The sequence below is a fragment of the Melospiza georgiana genome, chromosome 3, assembly GCF_028018845.1.
Source record: "Melospiza georgiana isolate bMelGeo1 chromosome 3, bMelGeo1.pri, whole genome shotgun sequence".
NCBI lineage: Eukaryota > Metazoa > Chordata > Aves > Passeriformes > Passerellidae > Melospiza > Melospiza georgiana.
This window is the reverse complement of record NC_080432.1, coordinates 22551649-22576696: the sequence shown is the minus strand read 5'-3', so window position 1 is coordinate 22576696 and position 25048 is coordinate 22551649. Positions and strand designations below refer to the sequence as shown.

Sequence of the window (25048 nt, the reverse complement as noted above, 5' to 3'; positions counted from 1 at the left end):
GCAGTGCCCTCTAGTGAAGCACACTCTGGTCACACAGGGCAACAAGGGAGCAGGGGATGTTCACAGCACTAGCAATTCATTAAAGGAATGCCCCTTTGATGAATGCATCTTCAGAAAGCAGCCTTTGTGCCTCACATAAAATAGGAGAAAATGTATTTTTCTACTTGAGCTCGGCTTATGTATTAATAATGGAAGACTTTCCAGATGGAAAATGATGAATATATGCAAAGCCTTGCCACAATTTAAGTAAGGCTTTTTAATTCAAAGAAAGCAAAAAAACCTGTAATGTGAGCTGTCGAGACTCTCAAGAGGAAGTGGAGAGCATTTATGTTTTTTTCACCCAAATATCTGAAATGATTTATACATTACTCTCTGAAAGGGCTTATTTTTATCAGATAACTATAGAATTATCTAGATTAGACTTTTATCATGAAGATAGTAAAATATACAGTGAATTTCTGTGAAGTGAATCCTGTTCTACTTTCCAAGAGTCACTGTGTTTATCTCCATTTTTTTAAGGACCTTAAATTATGGAAAGGTTTAACCTGGTCAGTCCTTTGGCATCTGAATGAAAGCTGGAGGTATTCAACACCTAAATATTCATTTTAATAACTTGCAACAGTTTGAAAGAACAAGAAAACCAGGGTTGAACTGGGATAAAGCAGGGATCACCCTCTCTCTGTTTTTCTGTTTCTCTGAAGAACATAAAGAATTGACCAGTTTGTTTCAGTTTGGTGAGAGTCAGTAATTCAATAACATGCCATATGATGATGAATATGCCAGAGTCAGAAATCAATGACACAGAGTGTAAAACTTTAAAAAGTTGGTGAATTATTTAGGTGTCTCTCTTAACTGAGGATTTTTTTCCAGGCATGTTTTTGAGTAGCCAAGTGTGTTTGGAGAGCTGGTATTTTTTTCCTCAATCTCTGCACTTATTTCTCTATCTGCCTCAAAGTCCAGTTAGCTGCAGCTCAGGGCACAGGCAGGAGATTTAACACAGATGAGTCAGAAAGGCTTAACAAGTTACCACCAATCTCCTCAGCTGACACCATTCTCCATCACAGGTTGGGATTTTTTCCCCTCTCAAAGTCAAGGCAAAATGCATGAGCCTCAACCTCATTCATTATTGCTTAAGCTCAGACACAGAGGTCTTGAGGCAATCTCCAAGCACAGCCACATGCAGATACAGTGGCTCAGTTAATACATAATAACTTTAAAGAGCTTCTGGAATTCAATCCTGTGGCCCTCATTCAACACAGAATGCCATTGTTCTTCAGAAATTTAGCTCTTCATAGCCACTCTGCTGGCTTTCATCTTGCCTTTGATGAGGCAAAGCCAAAGTGAAACTGTCACTGGCAGCAGAATTGTTCTAGGGTATGCTCCCCTAAAGCTTCCCTTCCCAGAAGAAGGCAGAAGAAGCCCCAATATCAGTAATTGGAGCTAAATTAGATACAGTTACACTGACATAATGCTTTGTGCTTGTTATTTTATCCCCCATTTCTTCCTAACCTCTCTTGCTGCAAGCAAGTTTGGCCCAGCCTAAGCAGCTTTTCTGCTAGTAAATGTGCTGGCACGATTTTTAAAGTATTTCTGCATCATAAACACTAGCATGGACTGGGTACTAGTAAACAGAACTTACAATCAGCCTCCCTAAAGAGCTCAGATCATAATGGCTCACTTTACTGTGTGCTTTTGAAAGCTGGACTGCATTAAGGTGTCTGTATGGGCTCAGGGTTGGAAACAAATCTAATATTTATTGTGAAGGTGCTTTAGCAAGAATAGAGATTCTGTGTCTCTCATGGAGGAAGAGGAATGAAGGGCAGGGAGGAAAAGGGAAGGTGAGATTGCCCTTTTTCCCCTATGTGTTTGTTGTATATATCCTCTGAGGAGGTGGAGAACAAAGCAGAGCAGTCTGATTTGGCAGGAAGCTGCTGATCCAAGATGAGGCAGTTTGCATTATCTCTTATTTGGAATTCCTGTCCTTCCCTCAGACATATCCCTTTCTGCTCCTGTGGAATAGTTACCTGCTCAGAGATCTGCCTCAGTCCCTAAACAGGAGATGGGGCAAGCCTTTGTGAAGGACTGATTTAATTTTTCCTACCTGCTTTGACTTGAGAGGCTGTAAAGTGCTGCAAAAGATTCCTTGTAAAATAAGGTGCTTTCCTGTATTGTATTTATCCTGTTAACCTTTCAATCCCACCAACTTTACATTCAGCAGATTTATTGCCACCATTTTGGTTGTGATCTTGCAAAAGGACCCAGTTCATCTATAACTTGGTCCTGCCAGTGCTGTCTGTTGCTGTAGTAACACAGTGCTATACACCTTCAGGAATCAGTGCTGCAGAACTGCTGACTTTTCTAATAAGGAAAAAAATAAAAGAAGATAAAACACCCTTTGATTATATCTATCATTCTTTGTGTTGCAGTCCTGTAACAATGGAACTTTAATGTTCCCCCTGAAATAAAAAGGACAAAAAGAGAAAACAGGACTTTCTGCATTGTGTGAGGTTGAAGGAAGGTCTCAACTTTAAATCCCTGTGACATGGACATATACTGCTGGGCTCAGCCTCATGCTGGTACAGTCACAAAAAATTGTAATGAAGTCTACAGAGTTATGCTGACATAAAATCCTCTGAGCAAGGCTGGAATCAAGCATCTAACTTCTGTAAAGTTGCATTGGCTGTTATTCCTGTGGGCTAACCTGAAGATATATTCTGGCCCACCCAGAAAAAGCAGCTCTCTACCTCTGCAATGGCTCCAATGTTTGGTGGTGGATAAACACCTTTGCTTGTAGCAGGAGCCTTGTTAACCAAGAACATCTTCCTTTCATTTCCCACTGCATACATGGGAAAACTGAATAATCCAGAAGATACCTATTCCTGAACAGTGCCAATTCAAACATAAATTTTAAGTAGCAACTTAAATATTTGCTGCAGTGGGGTTTTCTGCCTCCTTTGTCCCACTGAACACCAGCAGGGTTACAATTGTGCTTGTATGCACAAGTTGTGCCTGGACAAACATATGCTAGAACAGGCAGCAAGATCAGACTGAGCAGATGCTGCTGAAATTATTATTCCTCTCCATATTTATCCTTACATGGGTGTAGGTATATTAGGAAAATTAATGCTCTCTAAATGTACCCAATAATGGCAATGTGCTACTGAATAAAATTCAATAGACAATTATTGAATTTTATCTAGGATAAAAACCTTAGAAAAAGTGACTCTCCCTTACAGTAACATTTCACGTGTTGCAAATATTGTTATTTTAATGAAAGCCTTGGGCTTTGCAGTCTGAGTCATGTATTTGGAGTGCTTGAAATGGACACCACTGTAGCAACAGAAAAAGTGATTGGGCAGTATTAATGGGTTCCCTGTTGGCTTTGGTTTTTTGAGACTTTGGTGTAAGTTTTCTGAGATTACTTTAAAACTCCAATTAGAATGATTTACTATCCTAATGCTCAATTATTTGAAACCTGTTTACATCATATAAGAGACTGAAATATGATTATGATTTACCCCAAAATTGATTATAATTTGATTGTTCTTTCCCAGCATTAGGTAAAAATCAAAGCAAAAAAAAAAAAAAAAAAAACCAAAAACAAAACAAAAAAGCCAAACACGCAGGAAAAGCATATGCAGTGACATAAGCAATTCTCTGATTCCAGAAATTCCTAGTGGATGATAGTGGGAGTACTGAGGAGATGTGGTTGTTCAGTGAAGGAGCTCCAGCAGACAGTGTTCAATACACTCAAAGAAGTGAATGAATCAGATTCAAGTGGAGTCGTGGGATCATCCTGAGGTGGAGACTGAACATGCCCCTAAAAATGAAATTGCTGCTGCTTTGCCATCGCTTCTAGAGGTGCTGTGTCTTTCTCCCTGTTGCAGAAACCAGAGATGTGAGAAAAGCTGGGCTGTCCAAACTGCACTGAGCTCAGGGCCACCCTCAATCCTAGGCTGTCACACCACACATAGCATTGCAGAATTTTTAAAACAATTTTGAAAACCAAAGTGTCCTGTTTGTACAGTCCCTGTTCTGTTAGCCTGCATTACTTATGGCTGCAACTTCAGGACTTTCACATCTCACCAATCTGCCAAACTAAAAGAAAATTATGAAAGGCCACTGAGGACTGCAAAAGCTAGGTAGCCACTCTAGTCTATTGTCCATCTTAAGAAGTCAGATGGGTTTTAGGGTGTTTGGATTGGCTTTCCTTTATTCAGGGTTCAGGATGTTTGTTCAGGGATGTAGCCTCCTTCTCAATGTGCTCTCTGTAGCACTTTCTAATATACTGATTTATTTCAGGTGCTATGGACTCCCAGAGAGAAGAAAAACAAGAAATCCCTTCTCCCACTGAAATGAATGGGAATTTTGCCTCAAATTATGTATTAGTGCCAAGTTCTGCTTTTGAGCCAGGGGCTTTGCTAGTATGCAGCGGTGCCTGTGCAATGGGTCCCAGGGATCAGTAATCACAGGAGGTTTTCAGTGGGGAGCAGAACAGCATAAGATGCAAAGATGTGCTCACATTCAAGTCTGGCAAAGCTGTCTCCCAGGAAGGAAATTATTGTCACAAAGGAACTAGATTATTGCCACAGCTTTCCTCACAACCACTGAAGCCTTCACCCAGGATATGCCAGGTAGCTGCCACCAAGACTTAGATGAACAATAATTCAAGTTTATTTTTGAAGTCTCTAAAATTCTAAATTGGCTTATATGATAGAAAAATCTCAATATGTCTAAAAACTATAAATCCATATTCCTGTTGCTGAATTGAACTGTTCTCAAATTAAACAGAACTGTTTCTGAAAATAATTCTCTGTTAACATAAGTTTTTTCATTCTATAATTATCAACTTTTGGCAAAACTTAATAATAAAAATAGACTTCTCAAGACGCTTTTTAGAACTTAGGCAAAACTTATAAGCAGCTACTTACAGACAAATATGGTCATTTACAAGAACTCAGATTTGAAAAATCTTCTAGCATCAGTCTATATTGTCAGTCTTTGATGCCTAACACTTAGAAATCTAAAAGAATTAATGAGGACTATTCAGAATAGTCATATAAAATGTTCATAATAATATGCAGTGTGCCAGGGGGAAGTGTAATCACTCTGTAGTTAAAAGCAGCAATGAAGTCTCAATCTTAATGGAAATGGCAGCTTTCCTGTCTGCAGCAGTTACAAGAAAAGATCTCAAAATGTAGCCCAATCTCTTGTGGCTTCCCATGATATTTTTAACACTGACTACACTGGGGAATGTATTGCAATTACTTCCCATACAGGAATGAATTTATTTTGGTGAGAACTCTGTTAGAGAAGACTTTCAAAACTTTGTTTAAAAGCAGACCTGTTTTGAAAAATCTAGATGCAGAGTTTCCAAAAGACTGGATTTATTGAGTGTGGCTCCTCCTGTGAGCAGTGGCTGAATCCATTTCTGCCCCAGCCCTTTCTCCCAGTTTAGCCACTCCAGCAGCTCCAGTTTGCTTCCACAATACTTCCCCAAGTCACAATTGCATAATTGCTGATCTCAGTGTTGGTGACATGGCTCCCTCAGACAGTGCCCACCTAAAAAACACTCCCATATTTATCTCAACCTATTCAAAGGAAACAAGCCCTATAAACTGATTTTTTCAGGTTTTAAAAAAAGGGTTGAGGGGATGCTATGTAACAGTGTGGTGGTTAAAGAGGAAGATGAGGGCCAGAATTAAAGACAGTGAGTCTTGTGAAAATACAGGGGAGGCCCTTATGTCTAACAACAATTGTCATTTGTGGCTGGGTACTAAAAATACCCTACTTTTCTTTTCTTGCAGTGAGCTGTTACAAGCACACTGGAATATACCAATGCCCAAAAGATGTTTTCAATACCAAAGTTTGTTTAAGATCAGGAGTACAGTTCTGAAGTAACTCAGCTGTTACCACTCCCTTCAACTGACTTCACAAAGCACTCTGCATGAAGGAATGGACACTTTGCAGATTAAATTAAATGCATTAATTAAACAAACAATTAAACAAACCTAACCACTGATTGGCACTCAGCCTGTGTGACCAGAATATAACTGGTTCAAAGAAAATCCTGAAATATAACATGGACATCAGGTCCATAGCATCAGATACCATGACCTACAAATTTATTCTTACTGTGCTATACTTGCTACTGCAGATGTACTCTAACCTATGAGTGAAATCCAGCAACCCATACTTAGACAAAGCTCTTAAAATAGATGAGACACTACTGTAGGTGATGACTGTTATACTTGTATTATCAACATTTTGAAAGACTTCCCTAAAAAAAGCCTGAAGACAGGTATAAATGAGCTTCCAAACAAACTAAGCCTTAAGGAAAACTGAGCACAAACTTGCCTTTCCCAAGCACCATCCAGCAACAAACCAAGATTTAAATTAATTACCTGAAATTCCTCTGCTTGAGACATGGGGATTTGCTGGTAAGCATGAGATGAACCCTGCTTGGTTTTGGGGTTTTTTTTCTTCCTTTCTGTCATTGGATGATGTTCTTTTCCTGCTCCCTGAACCATAAATCAAATATAAGTCACTAAATATCCATCTCTGCATTGGTTGCAATTGGTAGCAATCCTGAGTCTAAAGGAAACTCTTTGTACAACTATCTCACATGTAGAGTGAAGACTCTCATGACTGCCCTGAGCTCTGTACTTGCTAGCAGGACAAGCCTTCTCCCAGATGGGCTGATTTAACAAACCTGCTCCCTCTCCAGGTGTAATCAGTGAGGAATTAAATCACCTGAAAGGCTGATTAGAAGACAGTGGCAGATGGGGTGAGATTCTCAGGGGTGCGCGTCTGCATTGTCATTTTCTTTAAGATTTTTACATCTTCTGCTGAAACTTGTCTTTTTCCCTATGGTTTAATAAAGTCTGGATTTCATCCTGAGCCAATTTTCTGGTCCAAACCTTTGAGACCTGGTGTCCTAGAAAGTCAGGGATCCCATATGGTTGTGGGGTGAGTTTAATGCCTGTGAGGGGTTTTCTCTGCCTGGTCTCCTTCCCCAGGCACAGGAGGCCTGAGCTTCTCCTCTCTGGTTTGAAGCAGGCAAAGTGCTAAAGGAACACGGAAGTAACTCCTAATGAACTTCCTGACCTCTCTCTATGCCACCACCTTTTTGAGAAACATTTTGTTTTCCTTTGAGGCATTTGGTTACTAAGGAAAACCCGTGCCTGCCCCAGCTTTGCCAAGCCACGAGCCGTGGGGCAAGTTCCCCAAGCAGTCCTGGTTGTGAGACCCTCATGGGGCTGAATTTCCCCCCTTTTCTGTAGCCACACCAGCCCAGTGCCTGCAGCTCTCACATCTGCCCATCCTGAGGGGGTCCTGAGGCCATCCTGAACAGAGTGAAGGTTTCTCAGCCACAGTTTCTCTTTGAGATGATGCTGGCTGTGGTGGCACATGTTTTGGGAGCCACTCCACAGAGCAAGCTGCTGTACTATTCCTAGAAAATGAATCTCAATTTCAAAGGGAAAAGGGAGTTTTTTCTGGAAACAGCTGATCAGCTGTCATGCAGCAGGTGGTTGTGTGGAGCCTGCCCAGCTCCTCAGCTTGGAGGACACCTGAACAGCAATCTGCCTGCTGGTCCTGGAAAAGCCACTGCAGCCCCACAGCCTGTGCCTCTGCTCTGTCAGCTGCATCCCAAACTGGGACTATAATAGAAGTATTTTGCTGTTTATCATCCAATAAATGCTCACAGGCTTGTAGTTGGGCTCACTCATAAGAGTCCAGTTATTTTTAGCTGCCCAAATTCCATTTCCCTGTGTTATTTGCTGCAACCAGACTGATACATTCCCATTTTGATAGCCTTGCTGTTGGTCCCTATGCTTGCTGACAAACGAGCTCATGCCTTTATTGTTTACCAAAAGGATGTTTTTGAGGATTACTGACCTGGATTTCTAAATCTCTCAAGTGTATGCCAGCATGAAATTACTGTTCTTAAAGGCAATTTACTCGCTGAAAATCCCACATCCTTTGAAATAACTCTACCCCTCATGTCACCTCTTTTTTTAAAAACCCTCAGTTTTTTTAAAGATTGTCTACTACAGTCAAGTCCAACTGGAGGAGCAATGTCATATGGAAATCTTTTTGTTCTGAACACAGTGGTGAGGAGGGGAAGCAGAGGGGTGGAATCTGATCTCTTCTCTCTGCTGACCAGAGAAGAGATCCAAGGGAATGGCCTGAAGCTGTCAGGGGAGCTTTAGTTTGGATATCAGGAAGAGCTTTTTCACCCAGAGAGTGTTTGGGCACTGGAACAGGCTCCCCAGGGCAGTGCTCACAGCACCAAGCCTGACACAGTTGAAGAAGCATTTGGATAAAGCTCTCAGGCACTTGTTGTGACTCTTGGGTTGTTCTATGCAAGGCCAGGAGCTGGACTGGATGGTCCTGATGGGACTCATCCAACTCAGCTGATTCTGTGATTCTGTGAAATTAAGATATTGGTGTAGCAGTGAGTGACTGAGAAAGAAAAAGCAAGGGGCCAGACTTCCTCTGACAGAAGTTGGAGTTGGTGGCTCAAGTCTGTCAAAGACTTCCAGTAGAAAGGAAACTCCAAAGTAAGGGGGTAAAGGACTGGTTGAATTCTGGCCCTGTGTCTGACAAAACTGAGCTCATCTGTATCTTTTCTGGAATTTCTGCTTCAAAGCTCAACCTGTGGGGGATGCTGCTGGTTTCATGAAGAGTAGCGACCAACCAAATCAGTTGCAGTCCATCCAGATGAATCAGAGGCTGGCAGGCAAGCAGTTTTATCATTCATAAGCATTTATCAATTTATAAATTGAATTAAATGTAGTGTGGACTTTTCTCCACTCCCATGAGAGCCAGAAACATTTTAACATCGAAATACTTACATACTTTAAAGAAGTGGGGGCTTTAAAATAAACCAAATAGCCTGCATTTCAAATAAAATTATACTGACAAGGGGGCCTGACCCAGCAAAATAGTTCTAAGAACCTCTAAGCAGGCCTATACTGAATTAAAAGCAAATTTCTATAATCAAAATAAAAATCAGATCCAGAACCCCAATTTAAAACTGTTTCATTGAACTATAAAGAAGTCACATAGGAGGAATTAACAAACACAGTTGCCATTTACAGCCTATGTGAGCTTTATTTCCCTTATTCTAAGTCCCATTTGGGGGTGTTGTTTAGTTTTTTCTCTTTTTTTCATCACCTTGTAAAAGCTTTTTAGCTGCTTGACCACAGTGATAATTGATGATGGAGGCCACCAATTATAGTGGCCAGATAAAGATGAATAATGTAGGCAGTGAGAGGCCATTAGGATTTTGGTAAAAGGGAATAGTATACACAGTATAGATGTTAAAAATAAAAATAAAAAAAAAATAAAAAAAGCAACAGCTACATTGTAGAATTTAAAATAGTTTAAAATGAGTCGGGTTTGGTTTTGATTGGTTGTTTTCTTTGTAGTAGTAGTAGAAGAACAAAAATCACTATTGTTATAGCTCCTTCAAATGTGTATAAAGCATTTTCCTAAATGGAATATTCAGTGTTTATTTAAGTACACTCACAAGACCTAATCTCAGTATAAAGCAGTTTAGAACTTTCAAAGTGTTTTATACCAATGGAAGATAGGGACTGGTTTTTTTTCTCCAGATATTCCTGGGCTTAAATTATCTAAAATACTTCAGTCTATACGTAATTAAGCAGATGAATAAATCTCACTGAAGTCTAAAAGCTGCTGATGTGATTTAAGATGATACAAAATTAAATTCTATTTGGAGCTTAGATCCAAAAGCTTAACTCCATCCCCATTCAGCAGTACATTTAGGGAAGTTTAGACACTTGCTTAAATCAATAGGATTAGATGTTTTCTTGAAGTTGCCAATGAATTTAAATGCCATGCTAAGTAGGAAAGCATTTATGTAATGGATTAGCTCCGGTTGAAATTTTATAATTATTATCTAGAAATGTTTTTAAGGACCTGAAATACATTAATTTTCCCACTTATTTTTAAGTCATCTTCTAGACAAGAGAAAATGTTTTCACTTTTAAGAAATGGTTTAACTTTTCATCCCATTACCTTACCCTCCTCCACCTTATTTCCACTACAGAAATCAAAAAGTGGCAAAAAGGAGAGTTCTTTTTTCATAGAGATGGGAAAGAGAACATCAACTTTTAATTTTTGGATTAAAAAAACCTAGAAAATTTCAAATTAAGCAAGTCTGTGCAAAAACCAATTCATTGATGTTATTAATACTTTTCTAACTGGGCCAGTTGAACACAAGACTTGAAGTTTTTCATTGAAGTGTATAAAGAGCTCTGAGGTTACTTTTTCTTGACATAAATGTCTGTAACTTGCCACCAGTTTACCAATTTTTTTCACAGCCTCAGGATGAACAGGTACTCACAATCTAAGAGCAAGACAAGAAACAAGGCAGCATTTGTATTAAGAAACATTTTTATTAACAAAACAGTAAATTCCACTTGCTTAGCATTTCCAATAATGAATAAATTGGCCTTGCAACAAATAAAAAAATTGTAAATATCTATCACAGAAAGCACTATAAGGTTAGGGGCATTGGGCCTCTCTTTGATGTCTTAGGGTTGAAAGTTTCACACGTTATTTAGTGTTTTGTTAAAAAAGGCAACACAATACAGTCATAGAAATGAAGCCATCTCAGTCAAACAAATTAGGTTATTATAGAGAAAGGATCCAATTTTGTGTTAGGTAGTTGGTTTATGTCTGTTTGTTGTTGCTGCTGCTTTTAAACAAAAAAGAATTTTAAATCCACTTGCTGGCATTTCTGATACATCCATAATTTTTTTTTGTTAAATTATGAAATTAAAGAGGAAAAAGGAGAACCTTCAGAAACAGTGTTAAAATTGTGTTTTCTTATTTTAATAGTAGGAGATTTTTTTTTTTTGTCCTTGATGTATGGATTTAGTTAAAGATTGACCTACCAAACTGCCTGGAAATTGGCCTGACAACGCTATTTCATTAATGCAATCAATACCAAGCAGAAAAGACCATTTCATCTCACCCAAATCACATTCTGCCATGCCCAGTCTCCTGCCAACAGATTATTCTTGTTCTTCCAGGTACCCTCAAGCACTGAAATCTGAACCCCACCTGGCTTTCAACTTCTTTCCCCCCTCCAGCTGAAGCCTCTTGCTTCCAGCAATGACCTCCAGCCACCCTTGCCCCTGCCATTCCCTGAGTACAGCTGTCTTGTAAAGGTGGGAGAAATGATGAGTGCCACAGGTGAACAACAATCTAAGAGATGAACATCAGATGGGTTTCGTGGGTTTTCGCGAGTGGGGTTTTTTTTTTCCCTTCGTTTTTTGCGTAAATGCTAATGAAAATAAAAAGTCGTTTCACAAATGCAACATGTCACACCTTGATGTGGTTGGCAAGCTTCAAGAGAGGTGTTTCCATGTCAGCTACATGTATTTTTAAAGTGCTCTGACTCCCAGATAGATAGCTGTACCAGTTCCCAACTTTGTTTCATCAGCTACAGTGAGTAACACACAACAAAATGTTTTGTGTCTGCTGTTTAAAGCTAATTTTAAATTTCTCCTTCCTGTCTGTAAAGTGTGAATATCTATATCCCTCCCAGGAGGCCTTCTGATGATTTGGTTGATTTCTATTGAACTACCCTCTTTCCGTCTAATGCATTCCCTTTGAACTTCTGTGTAAATAAAATGTTATGCTATGATTTATTGCTGTGAAACTAATGAAATATTACTAGAAAAAAATTCCAAACTTAACGCGTAAATAACAGCATTACATTTCATGTGTTTAACTAAAATGCATTAATGTTTTATATATGCAAGATAAGCTCTGTCACTTTAAAACATAATGAACTTATATCTGTCTGGTTATGATGCCTTGCAATCAACTACACAGTCAACTTAGCTAAAAATACTTTTTCATATGTCAAAATGCCCACCATTGAAAAATACTATCGTGCACCTCAAGAGTATTTCCTTTTTGGAGAAAGGGATAAATTCTGCAATAGAATCAGCCTGGATAATTACAATGGGTATTTTTAGATCTTTTACCACCCAGTGCTGTAGTAGCTGTTCTTCATACGAATGCCAGATAAACACTATATGATACTTCCTAAGATTCTCAAGAAACTCATCATTCTCATAATTTCTAAGAACAAGGTTTCTGTAAGGCAAACCATGCTCTCCAATAGTGAAGCTTTGACTGGAAGCCAAAGGCCAGTTTAAGTCACTAAATATTTAGCTAATTAATGAATGTATATTTCTAGGAAAATTGGCCATTCTGATCAACTTCATTGATGCATATCAGGAGCAAGAGATGGGGATAGGAGGGAGAAGACAAATTACAGTAGAGATATATTTTTGCTTTCTAGTCCACTTCTTTCATACAAACTACTGAAACTTAATTGCAACATAATAGAGCTGTACAGGTAAGAAAAAAATTAGCTGACTCTTATATACATTCATACACATCCCCCTTTGTATAACCACTACACTGTAAATTAAAAATTAAAAAAAGAAAGGGGAAAAAGTCTGGGACAATTTATAATGGCTGCAAAAGAACTGAAGAATGTCTGTTGCTCCAGATGTCATAAAACTCTCTATACCTAGCAACACTTATAACATTGAGTTTACCAAAAATGGCTGAAGAGCAGATATAGTTTGCATTTTCTATACAACAGGCTATAAAACATCACTTATCACAGTCCAGAAAGCACATATAGATGTGTTTTTATATAAACATATGTAATAACATATTAAGCGTGCATGAAAATTTCCCAATGATTGCATCTATGCCCTCTTGTTTTTCTTTTTTTTTTCTTTTTTTTTTTTTTTAATATTTTTGTGGAAATGTGCCTTATATTCCAGATTTTTTGTTTTTGTTTTTGAAAATAAGGCCTCCATACTATTTTCCTCATAACCAGAAAGGGGCTTTTTGAAAGTATTTCTACATAAGTCTTCAGAAAAGCCAGCACTTTGTTTCAAAATGCAAGTTTCCAATCACTGCTTCACTGCACCAGACGGCAAACTCTTTATGTTTGCTTGTTGAGTCACCATATATAATGACAGTCTTCTCTGACAATAAGACTAACTTACTTCTCAAGAAAGCGCTAGCACTTTGGCTAAATCCAGAATCATAGGTAGCTTCTTTTTTCTTTTTTTTTTTCCTGTTTTGTTTTTTTTTAAATTTGATTTTTTTTTTTCATATTGTGCCTCGATGTTGTAGTAATACTCCTTGCTTTATGAGTGCGTGGTGTCATCATTGTCTTTCAGAAACGTTCCAGCAACATAAAGACAGGCAGAGTAAATGAAAACACTGTGGATGTTAGGGAATTTATCAGCTCCTGTTTCTGAAAAACAAGAGCATGAAATGCTTGTTTTTAAAAACAGTCTTTCCTTTCTGATTGCATTCCCTGTCTTTTCTGTTTGTTTGTTTTTGAATGTGCTTCATAAAAAGTAAAGTAAATAAGTTTGTATTATGTCTCAGATAAAATGAAGACTATTTCTATACAAGCGTTCTTTTAGATGTTGAGATCAGACATAGTACTCCTTATCCTTATTTTTCTTGTTTTTGTTGGAACTTTTAGCGCTGTTGGGCTGCTTCTCCTTGATCACAGCCCCGTTGGATTGTGCTGAGTTACTGATGTAGTTTCGACTCTCGTCCACGTGGTAAGAGCCCTCGTCTCGATTCCTGTACTTGTACATGGCATACAGGAGGATGAGGATGCACAGCGCCGCCGCCGCCACGATCCCGACCACCATGCCCGTCGTGCTGCTGGATTCGCGGATCACCTCGGACGAGCCGGGGTACTCCCGTCCTCCTCCCGCCCTGGTGGGGTTTGCTGTGGGGAGACAGGGAAAGAAAGGAGAGGTTATCCTTGAGTTTGGGCATGGAGGAGTCAGTCATGCCTGCTGCTACGGTAATGTGTCCTTCTAGCTGCACCCATGGGCCAGGACGGCCTAGAGATGCACTGATGCCTCAGGTTTTAGCTTTTATATTTGTCAGATTCTGTTCTGCTTTATTTCTGCTATTCTGTAAGTCTGGGGTTCAAAATAGGGGATGGTAAGCTCTCTTCACAGAGAAGGGAGACAAAACAATTCCGTCTCTAGCTGGGGACCCAAGGACAACAGATCCAGATCTCAGGCCCAAGAGCATAAACAATGGTGGAATGAAGAGAGAAAACAAGGATGGGACTTCATGGGCTAAAGCTGTAATTGGATCATTAACTCCAATATGTAAACGGACCAAAACTTATAAAAGTGTGAGACCCCATAACTGGTAGCCCATATTTTTAGTTTTTGGCCATTTTGGGTTGTGCTGCCCAAGGTGGATCTATTGAGGCCTCCTAATAAATCCCTACTTTATTCATTAGCTCCATCTTGTCTCTGTTCTAGGTCAGCCTTCACAAGGCATCAATATCCCCCTCTACTAGTCCAAAACCAGTTAGGGTTGCAGCCCATACCTTTTTCAGGCTTTTAAACAAGGAAAAGGACAGCAAAGAACATCTCTTTCTAGCCTTCAAAGGTATAATTTGTTCCAGTGTGTTGTTAAGCAAATAATACCTAAATAATCTGAAATAACAGATGTGCCACAATTTAAATGCAGGAGCATGAAGATGGAGAGGAAAGGATTTCCCTCTCCCTTTCTCTCTCCCTCTCTTTCTGTAAGGAACAAAAAGTGACACCATACTATTTATTGAGAAGGCAGTGACGATAAGACAGAATGGAGGGTAAAAAAAAAAAAAGAAAATGTCTGATAGCAGCCAATAAATTCACTACAAAGAAGGTATCCTCAGCTCTCCTGTACACTTCCCTCACCAAGCTTCACAGTTTCTCCTTTCCTTCTTATGTTTTCTCTTTTTTTTTTTCTTTAATTAATTATATTTATTCTTACTGCTTTTAGAGAGCTATCCAGCCCTATCTGCTATTTTCTACTTCAGAAGGGCTACACTTTAGAGCACTTTTTCACTCACTTCTCCCATCCCCTCTTTTCATCATTGATGCCATTGTCAGATGTTCCTTTAAGGATTGCTTTATGCCCCAAGAAAACCTCCCAAATTGCACAGAGCAAGGACTCAGCCTCCTAAGAACCCACCTCTGAGGTTAGACTCTGGTCTTTTCAGCTGTGATATGAATAGAGCTGACCTATGTCTTCACACTGGAAAATCTTCTTGATAGGAACTATTGTGTAGTCTGGCATATTTTGTCCCCTTGCACAGCCATGAGGAATGAAACCCTAATTCCAGGAGGAATTTTTAGTTTAAATGCTCTCAGCACACACAGTGCTTTTGTGTTTTCCGTGATCTCCTTTCTTTGTTGAATTTTGCAGCAGGAGGGGAGGCAGACCTTTGGATAGAATCATTTAAAGTGGTGACAGCTGAGATGGATCCTCCCTAACCTAACAAGTGCCATGGACAGAAATAAAGTTATCTGGGTTTCTGAAGTATTCCTCTGATTATACCAGCATTTTCAAACTTCTGGGAGGCTGTGCATCCTCAGCACTGCCAGCCTTGGCTGAGCTCAGGAGCGCCAGGCTGGCTTGGAGAAACTGCATTTATGCATCATTATGCATGGCTAAAAATTCAATCAGTAAAATACAGATGCTAGCTAAAGTACTAAATGCTAGCTTTACAATAGAATCATCATGTTAACTTTATCGGGGTGTGCCTACAGCTAGCATTGTACTGAGGTGTGTTAGAAAAGTGTCTTGCTCAAAGTCCACAAAAGCACACTATGCTCCAGAGTCACTTTTTAAAGCACTGTAAAGGCATAAGAGGAAGATGATGATTTTAAGGATGCTACATTAAAGGTAATGCCAGTCAAAATATCAATACTGGTCAAAAAATTGCAACAAATTTGGACTAGCAGAATTGAAAGCAGCCACCAGCTGCAGACATCTACAATTGGCCTATGAATAATAAAACATAGCAAAAAAGCTACAATTCCCCAAAAGAATAAGTTCCTTCTCCACTCTGGTATTACTAATCATTTACTTATTGGTGATCTGTGTTCTTACTGCTGAAACCCTTCCTCCTGGCAGTTATTTCAAACAGGTTTAAAGAAGCTGACATTTTGTTCAGCTGAAAGAACAGAGACAAAACTGTAAAATTAAAACAAAAACCTATCAAATAGTATATTAAATTTTTGTATCCTTCTGAAAGTTCTTACTTGTTATGAGTTGGTGCAGTTGGTACTTTCTATGGCAACACAAAAGATCTTGAAGGTTTTAAAATGTTTTTGTCATTTCAGGGCAGATGCCACCCTACTAACAAAGGTGCCATGCTCCAAAGTAGTCAGTGACTGGTTTAGATCCTGTTTGTTCATTGTAGCTCTTGTAGAAAATGGAAATTCTTTTACACCTAGGGTGTCATTTACTGTTTTACAAGAGACAATGCATTGTGTGCAGAACAAAGACTGAGTATTTCCATAGTGAGTGAAAATGAGACAGAGTCTTATCTTGCTGTATGTGATTTCAGGAAATTAATTTCTGTCTGAGAAATAATAGAAGCCCCTGAATACACTGTCAATACCTGATGGATTAACAGCTGCTCTTTCTCTTTAAGAGACATACATTTGGGCCAAATATTGTCAACTAACTTTACAATTAATGTCTACTAAATGACAGTTAACAGCTTGTTCAGAGGAAAACATTCTAATATTGCAACCTAAAAGAAACATCTAAGGGATATTTTTCAATGTTACCTAAATTCCTGCCTCTCACCTGATGGCTTCCTTTTATTTTAAGAATGTTTTCACAATTGTCTCATTTAATCCATCTGCCTGAGAAATATTCAACCAACTACACTGATGTTATTTAAACTTAAAACATTTCAAAGCATCTGTTGTTGCATTTATTTGGACTTCTGGAAAAGGAGCAATTCAGCAAGGAAAAGTTGCTATTTTTGTTCCATTTACATTAAAATATGCTTTTAACCTATTAGGGCCTCTCCAGACAAATGAAGGAGGAGGAAATAGAAAAGTTTTACAAAGGGCATAGGTTTCTCTGTGAGCATGTTAGATAGGAACAGCTAATGGAGTAGACACCAAAGCAAGAGTCCTGTTCTGAGACAGGGAGGAAAGGGCCACTGGAAAAAAACCAACTTTAATTTCTTCTGAAATCTATATAAATAAATAATTCCACATCCCTAACACTGCTGAAACAGCTGCCCTCTAATTAAGCAATACCTTTGTTTGACTAAGACTGGACTCAATTCCAAGGGGAATTTACCTATATTTTTTTCCACTGCAAGACAGGAACGATTGCAAGGGATGGCAGATGATGTCAGTGGAGAGCAAATGGAGACTATAAATTTACAGAAATCGTGCTCTTTGCTTCCCAGCTCTTTGGGAAACACTGGATGCAGTTCTCATCCCAGCATCTTGGTAGCTGGACCAGGCAGAGCCATTGGCTCCTGGCACATCAGCAGAGGTGTTCCTGCAGGTAACCTTGTCTGCTACTCAGCTGCAGTCACTCTTAGTGTCTGCAGCATGAAAAAGATATTACCTTCATCCTAGACATCCTACTGTAAATGAGAACTGAAATACCTTATTGGAGTATGTTAAGATTAAATGACATAAAATATTGCTCTGACTTTTAAGAGTAAACAGTTGTCTCAAAAATATACCCAAAATCCAAACTCTGAAACTATCTATTTATTACTATTTATTAAAACAATAAATTGAGGTTGGTTTGATTAGGAACAAGACAAAATCATAAAGGCAGTAAATATGCTCAATCCTTGCCATAACAGTGAGAGGAAATGATTGTCATCTTGTGGTGCAAGAATTCCTTAAAACAACTTCTCTGATGCACATCTCTTCCTCTCAACAACCAGTGGTTTTGTACTGCCTCAAAGACCAGCTCAGAAGAAACTGAGTTCTAAAAGCCTCTCCTACCACTTATGAAAATCTTTGCATGAAATAATAGCAATTGAGCAGTTTTACATTGTGTAATAATAGATTAGAAAGTTATTATTCTTGACTGTATTTCTAAGTGGTTTAAGATTTAGAGGGAAAGAAATCTAACTATTTTCAGTGCCCAGTTTTCATTAATACTGCAAAAAGAAAATTGGAATTGCAGGTTCCCATGGTGTTTGTGAATTGAAATTAGCAGATTGAAAAACAAAAGAAAACAAAAAAAGACAAAAGGACGCCAAACCTGTTTTCTTTACATTTATGCCTTCCTACAAACTGTGAATAGCAAATTACTCACAACACAGAAATGTTTAACTACTGCATTTGCAATGAGGCACGAAGGCAATTATTTACGGGACACATATTAATTTTCACTCTGTGTGCTATCATTGTAAACCTGTTTGTGGTCAATTTTCTGCAGCATTGTGGGATTCTGGTGAGCTGATTTCTGAGCTTGCTGCAAATTCAGCACCTCTGAAAAACAAACCCCAGCACTTCCCCTGCAGAACTGGGGAAGATGCAGCCCAGCTTCAAGGCCAGCATGAAGGTCTGCTGTACACTTGTGTTTAAAGGAAAATTTTTAAGGTATCAGTATCTTTGGTGTGCAAACCCAGGATATAACACATTAAGATAGCTCTAAAGTGACATCAACTAACTTAGCTTGTTATAAAAATAGCCCAGCAGTGGAACAGCATCCACAACTAAAAAGATTGGTTTGCTTAGAAGCTAAACATTCTCTCTGCACTGAGCAGAGTGCTGATTTCCAAGTGTAATGATTTGTCATATATTGACTTGAAATCATTTACAAATCCTACCAACTCCTTATCACTGCAGTTTTGCAAATAACTTCTTTTTCCCCTGTGGCTGAGAGGTGAAAGGTTGTTTTCTCAACCTTTTAAAATGTCATCACAAGTCCAAAGGGAGATAGGATAGTTGGTGGTACAGTGCCAATTGATGGAGCATACCAAATCAGTGGGGTTTAGGAGTTACTATGTTTTGCAGAGCTGAGGTGAATATTTCAGAGATTTATAAGGAGCTTTCGTGAAAATATTTTCCACCAAACTAAATTTAATTTTAGCCAAAATAGAGAGTGTAAACCAATATATCACTTAATGTTTTTAACAGCCTTCATCCCCGTAGTTTTGCCCTTTTTGTTAGTATATTTTAACATTTCAGTTGCATTGCTTCACTTTTAGTATTCCTTCTCTCCAAACAAGGATTCTATCTTCTCTTACCAGTTCAGGTGTCCTACCTCTCCCCACTTCTATATTTGTCATTCAGCTTTGTATCTCTCCTTATTTATTTTCTACGTGAAGTTATTTTCCTGGTTTTGTGCATATTCTGAGAAATCTTTAGTAATTTGGTACTTTGAGAAGTTTTGACTGACTAGCAGAGTCAGTAGTTAGTCTGTATTTTAAATTGAAGTATTCCTAAGTGGGCAGGGGGGGAAGCTTTTGCAAATAAGATAACATAAGGAAGACAAAACAAAAATATAGAAATATTACACCACTGACAGCATGTTTTCAAGCTAGACCTAAGCTGCTGCAATTTTGGGACAGCAGTTCAGACAGCTAACTGGGATCATTTGCTCAGTGAGTTGCCTGCTGCTCGGGCTCCCTGAAGACTCAGTTGTAAAGCAAGAAAAGAGCAGGGGCACTGGAAACATAAATTTTTGGTGGCAGCTAACAGTAAGATTGGCTGCACTGAACCAAAACTGTGACATTTGGGCTCCACTGACTTCAGGAAAAGTTTTGCTATGAGCTTTGCCAGATCAAGGTTTCATTGCTTGCTATTTTTAACATTGTCATCTCATTTTAAAAAAAGGCAAAAAAATTCCAAACCTCCTTATCTAGGAACCAGTTTTGAGCAGAATACCAAAGTTGTAAAGCATGAGGAATCTGCTGGCTTGGCCTGCAGAGCGTGGAATGATTCTTGCTCATGAAATGAGCTGGAGGTGCAGACACCCACATTCATCTCACAACTGTGGGTGATTCCCTGATTCTCTTCCTTCACTAAGCAGCTACTACATGAAGAGATAAATGTCTATGCAACAAACATTTATATATATATATGGCTTGAATGTTGAAGCAGAAAGCACAGCATTCAGTTTGTTCCAAGCACTGTCATCAAGTCAGACCCATTACTGACAAAGCTGATAATATGCCTGGGAGAAGAAGAAGGGGCCAGGCTTTCAAGACATCCAGAATATCCTTGCACACACACTGGGGGTGCAGCTGCTATAAATACTGAGCTACTCCTGCTACCCAAAGGCTCAGATTCAGCAGCTACACTTGCTCAGCCTGAATCCTATCACTGCCTAAACCATATATGCTTCTCTGGGAATGGGAAGATAAAGACAAGTGGAACTCAGGATGGATATAAGTTACATTTGATGTAATTAATGTTCTTTTTCTCCTGATAAAATTATTAAAATTAATAAGACTGCCTTGTTTATCTTTGCTCTTCTCATCATAGTCTATAAAACAATTCTGGTGTCTCTGATGTTGGCAAAAGCGAAAAAAAGTTTGACATATCTATAAAGATTTGTTTCATTTCAGAATATAATTCCTGCGTTCTCACTTCTTTAGTCTTTCATTTTTCCCTTTTCTGAAACTTTTTAAAGGGTACATTCACAACATATGATGTATTCTAGATCTGAAGCTACTGTTTAAGCCAGTTCACATTTAAACCATCAAAGTCCCAGATCTAGACCATAGCCCTTAACCTCAGGAGAAGTTTTGAAACCTATATAGAACATGTCAACACAGCAGAAGAAGGTTTAATTCAATTCTTTATATAGTCAGAAGGAGATAGCCTAAGGTTAGACTATTTCAGGTACATGCACCCTCATTATGGGTTACTTTTGCCTTGAATTTTTCCTGCTTCCATTTTATGAGCAACATCCTTGGAGAGAATACCTAGTTCTCAAACTTGTCAGCATTCTCTTACCACTTTGCAGGCTGTCAAATCACACAACTCACACACCACAATACCCCAGTGCTTCTAGCACAGGTTTAAATTAGCTGTGAGCAAGGGGTTGAAAATTAGTAGCAGCATCCTTAGTACTAGGTGGACAAGAGCTAGTGGTTGTTCACAATCTACTGGCTGCTAGAAAACTCCAGCAAGAAGTTTAGTTTGTTCTTGTTTCCCTTCTCTGGCAGGGTGGTCAGCAAACCAGTTCACTGCCAGCAGTCTGGTATGATGGTCACTGGTTTGAGAACTTGATCCTGGCAGGCACCAACTACTCTAGAACACCATATTAATTGAATTTATCAGGTATTAGAAGTTTCTTGTCGAGTTTTAAAGACCTGGTTTAAAATCTTATTGCTCAAGTTTGGTCTGAGAAAGCTTTGGCATAGCAACTGAGCAATACAATGCTAAGTCAGGCCAGTATTTTGGCTATAAACCTTCTCCTACCTCTGCAAAATATTGTCTTTTTTCTATGTTTTCCTGAAAAAAAGGATGAAAAATAGTACTGTGGAAATGGGAGTTTCCTTCACAAAAAGAAGAAATTCAATGCATATGCATTACAAAGCTACAGGAAACAGTTTCAGTAGAGTGTCCACAGTCTGCAAGAAAATATAAGCATTAGAGGTAGCAAATCAAACCAGACTGAAGTGTAGCTCAAGGGAAACAATGAGGTTGCACCAATCAAGGCACCAGTAACACACAGACTGATTTCAAACAAACTAGAACTCATTATTTATTCAAGAGTCTATGTGCACTCTTGATCCTAACTTTAAACTTGATTTAAAGGACAAATTTTTAGGATTATACACTTTAATTCATGATTTTTTAAGTTGATCAGCATAAAAATTAATGGAACTTGTTCTAGATTCAATCATCTCTCTACTTCATCCTTGTGTAAGTAAATCCTCTGCCTTTCCAAAATTCCTTATAGAATTAGAAAAAAGAGTCTCAGTTAAGTCAATAAATTACTTGCCTGTTTCTGCAAACCTCCATTTTACAATTACTATCTTACTTATTTTCTGCATTTTTCATCCAGAGTGTGAAGTTCACCTGTGGAAAATGTTTTTTAAAGTACATATAATCTATATTTGGCCTTATTTCATTGTTTTCAGTAAATATAATGTGTTTTACAGGCTGTTTTTCATTCAGAGACTCCCTGGTTCCAGATTAAAAAGATCTACACTGTTTTTGAAAATGGTGGAAAAGTCTTTTAGTGGAGGGTGCCAAAGAACACACATCTTTATTTCTGTGGCTAACAAAAAAGAATAACAAAATATTTAGAACTATCTAGAACCTATTTTCATTTACTAATGATACATGCACAGCCACTGGAGCCTAATGTTTTATTACTGAAAATTTTGAATACCAGGCTTGAAAACCATGTCTGCTTTATTGAAGAGCATGGACGCAGATTTAATTTAATTTTTTTCCTTTCTGACAAAACAACTGCATTCACAGACAATTAATTTTTAAGGTCTATGCAATACCTTATCTGTAAGACAGGTGCTTTTTTTGAGAATATCAAAAAGAATAGGTCAAGCAACTGCTCATATACAAGCAACAGTTTTTCCTGCAAAATTTTCTAGGGAAAACAGGAAAGTAAGTCCTCAATTAACTTGAACTAAAGGACGTGATATTCATGTACATATCACTGAAATATCCAGGGAATTTTCTGGTACTGAAAAATCTAAGGAATTCCACTGAAGTCAGTGGATTTGTGAATGGGTGATGTGGAGGGCCTGGTTTGCTTCTCCAGTCCTGTTATCACAGCAGCATCTTGTGCTGCAGCTTTGCCTGTAAATGCCTTCAGAACTGATTCACTAACTGTCTTTTACATCTTTAAAAGAAAGAAAAATAACAGATCCCTCTTTCTTTGGACACTCCTTCAGGCGCATTGAGTAACGTGCCCATTTTTATTGAATTATTATTCATAAAGAGAGCATTTCTTGGAACTACTCGAAATGTTGCCACTCTATTTTGTCTGTTCTGTGGAGATGTCTAACTCCAAACCACTGAACATGTAACAGCAGGACTAACAACTGCCCCTTAGTAAATTTCTCTGCACAAGATTTACCTTTTCATGTTGTCTGTGTATGTCTGAAGCATGAAATCAAGATTCGTGCTACCACACAAATAATAACGCCCGTGTTTGCACCCTGAATGTTTGCTAGCTGGGATTAGACCCCAGCAGCCATTCTTATTTAACTGTTCTGTGTTTTATAGAAGTGAGAAGACCCAGCTTTAGCAAGGATATGCATGGGATATGAATGCACCCCTAAAGTTCACACCCAAGGAAAACTGTTCATCATTTACGCACCAGCAGAGAGGCTCCTGTGTGAGTTACCACAGAGCCTTGTGTGATTTACAGCACTCTGATGGCAATATTTCTTACCACAGAGAACACTGACCTGCTGGTATTGCACTGCCATAAAACCACTGTGTGCAGGAAAAAAAGCCAGCCACCTGCCCTGTATCCATCTATATTCCTCCGTCTGACACTAGGAATGTATGAAAATCCCAAGGAGTGGCTAGAAGCCTCCAGCTCTACTCAGTATTCCCAAGCTTCAATGGCATGGCTGGCAGAGTAGAGGTCAGCTTTGGCACAATGGATTAATCATGATTTTTAACCTCACTTCTTTAGATAATTAGGAAAAAAAAAATTTTTGATCAAATTCAAATTAGAAATGCCATATTTGTAATTCACTGCGACAGGCACTAGGACCTCAGCCTGTTGATAAAGAAGTAGTTCAGTGAACAAGAAAATAATTTGGAAAAATGCAGCATTTACTTTCTGTTCCTCTGGAGAAGGCTTCATGATTTATTTTTTAAAAAATTAAATAAGCTTTAAAAGTATTTTATCTCTAATAAAAGGGAGATTAATCTATATCTTAATCCCCTCAATTCTTTTATGCATAGCCATGGTAAGTGCTAACACTTGGAAAGTTTGTAAATAAAGCATAGTTTTCACCCTGTAGTAGCCTATACAGAGATGACTATGTGTATCACATCTAAACACTTTAAAAGTCTAATTCAAGACAACCCAGTGATCTTTCTGGCACTGGAAATGCATATAGAACTACAGGATAATTGGACTGAGGCACAAATATTCCCTTTATGTCTCAAGCCATAATGAACACAGTAACCCTATGAACTAACTGTAATTTTATTTTTCTTTGTTTCAGCTTCTTGCACAATGAATTCCATGAAGAGCATTAAACAGGGCACTTGCAGTGATGTATAAATTACAGGAGTCACTTCACCTCCTACTGCAATATTATCTTGCTGCCAGATGCACCAGGAATACAGTGCAGAAATTCGTGACAGGAAAAGAAAGCAAAACTTCTAGTAATGAGCATAAAACACTCACAATTCCATATTTCACAGCTCTGCCTGTTAGAAAAACAGGTTATCAGTGCTGGGACCAAACCTAAACCATCAGAATATAGGGTTCTGAGCCATCTCATCTGTCCAGCATGCTGTCACAGAGAAGAGGACATGAGTGTGTAGGAAGAGGTTTGCATGTAAAGCCCCACACTGTTCTGCTCACAGGACAAAGCCTTCCCCAAAGCAGAGACTGCTCCCTAAAAGTCATCTTCAGCAGTGGCATTTCGCTGTCTAGGCTAAACTGCTGCTTTGGAGATTTTTGGTTGTCACCAGTTGTTTTCTGCAATGCAATTGGTCTGGCCAATATATAGGAAAAATTCAAAACATGCTCAAAGATCAGCCCAGAAGCATCTATCCTATTAACTATTCTTTCTTAATAATATAGGAGAATAAATTATTTCATTTATCCCTCTGAATTAAGAATTAGGGCTAAGAAAGCCAACCAGTGGTACTAGCCACCATACCTGACTGAACTCTGTCCTTTTTATCCACAGAATGGTAAAGGACAAGATCTGCCAACAATCAAATGTTGCCCTGGGAAGTGGAAGCCAAAAACTGCCAAATCAAGAGATTTCTTTGGTTGCAGCATGTAGAGTTCCACTGGTTGAAAGACACTTCTTTGAACCTGAAGAAAAATCCCTCTTTCACTTTAAAGGTTACCTTCTGCTAAAATTTCCAAGACCAGTGAATATACTGAGTTTAAGACCACCAAAACCTCTGCTTATCCCATTTCAGCTGGGGCTGTAAGAGAAGCTTTCAACCCAATTGTGAGCTTAAGCCTCTTTTGAGTCACAAATTTGAGA

The 25048-nt window shown here is 38.6% G+C and overlaps 1 protein-coding gene across 35 annotated transcripts in view; it reads right to left on the bottom strand.

Moving 5' to 3' along the window:
* Positions 1–10407: 10407 nt before the first annotated feature.
* NRXN1 (neurexin 1) overlaps positions 10408–25048 on the bottom strand; it is a 681183-nt gene continuing 666542 nt past the window's right edge. For all 35 annotated transcript variants that reach the window (XM_058019627.1, XM_058019629.1, XM_058019648.1 and 32 more), the window contains one exon: positions 10408–13819. In XM_058019627.1, coding sequence (XP_057875610.1) covers positions 13512–13819 — 308 coding nt within the window. In that variant the 3' untranslated portion in view covers positions 10408–13511. The remainder of the gene's footprint in view (positions 13820–25048) is intronic.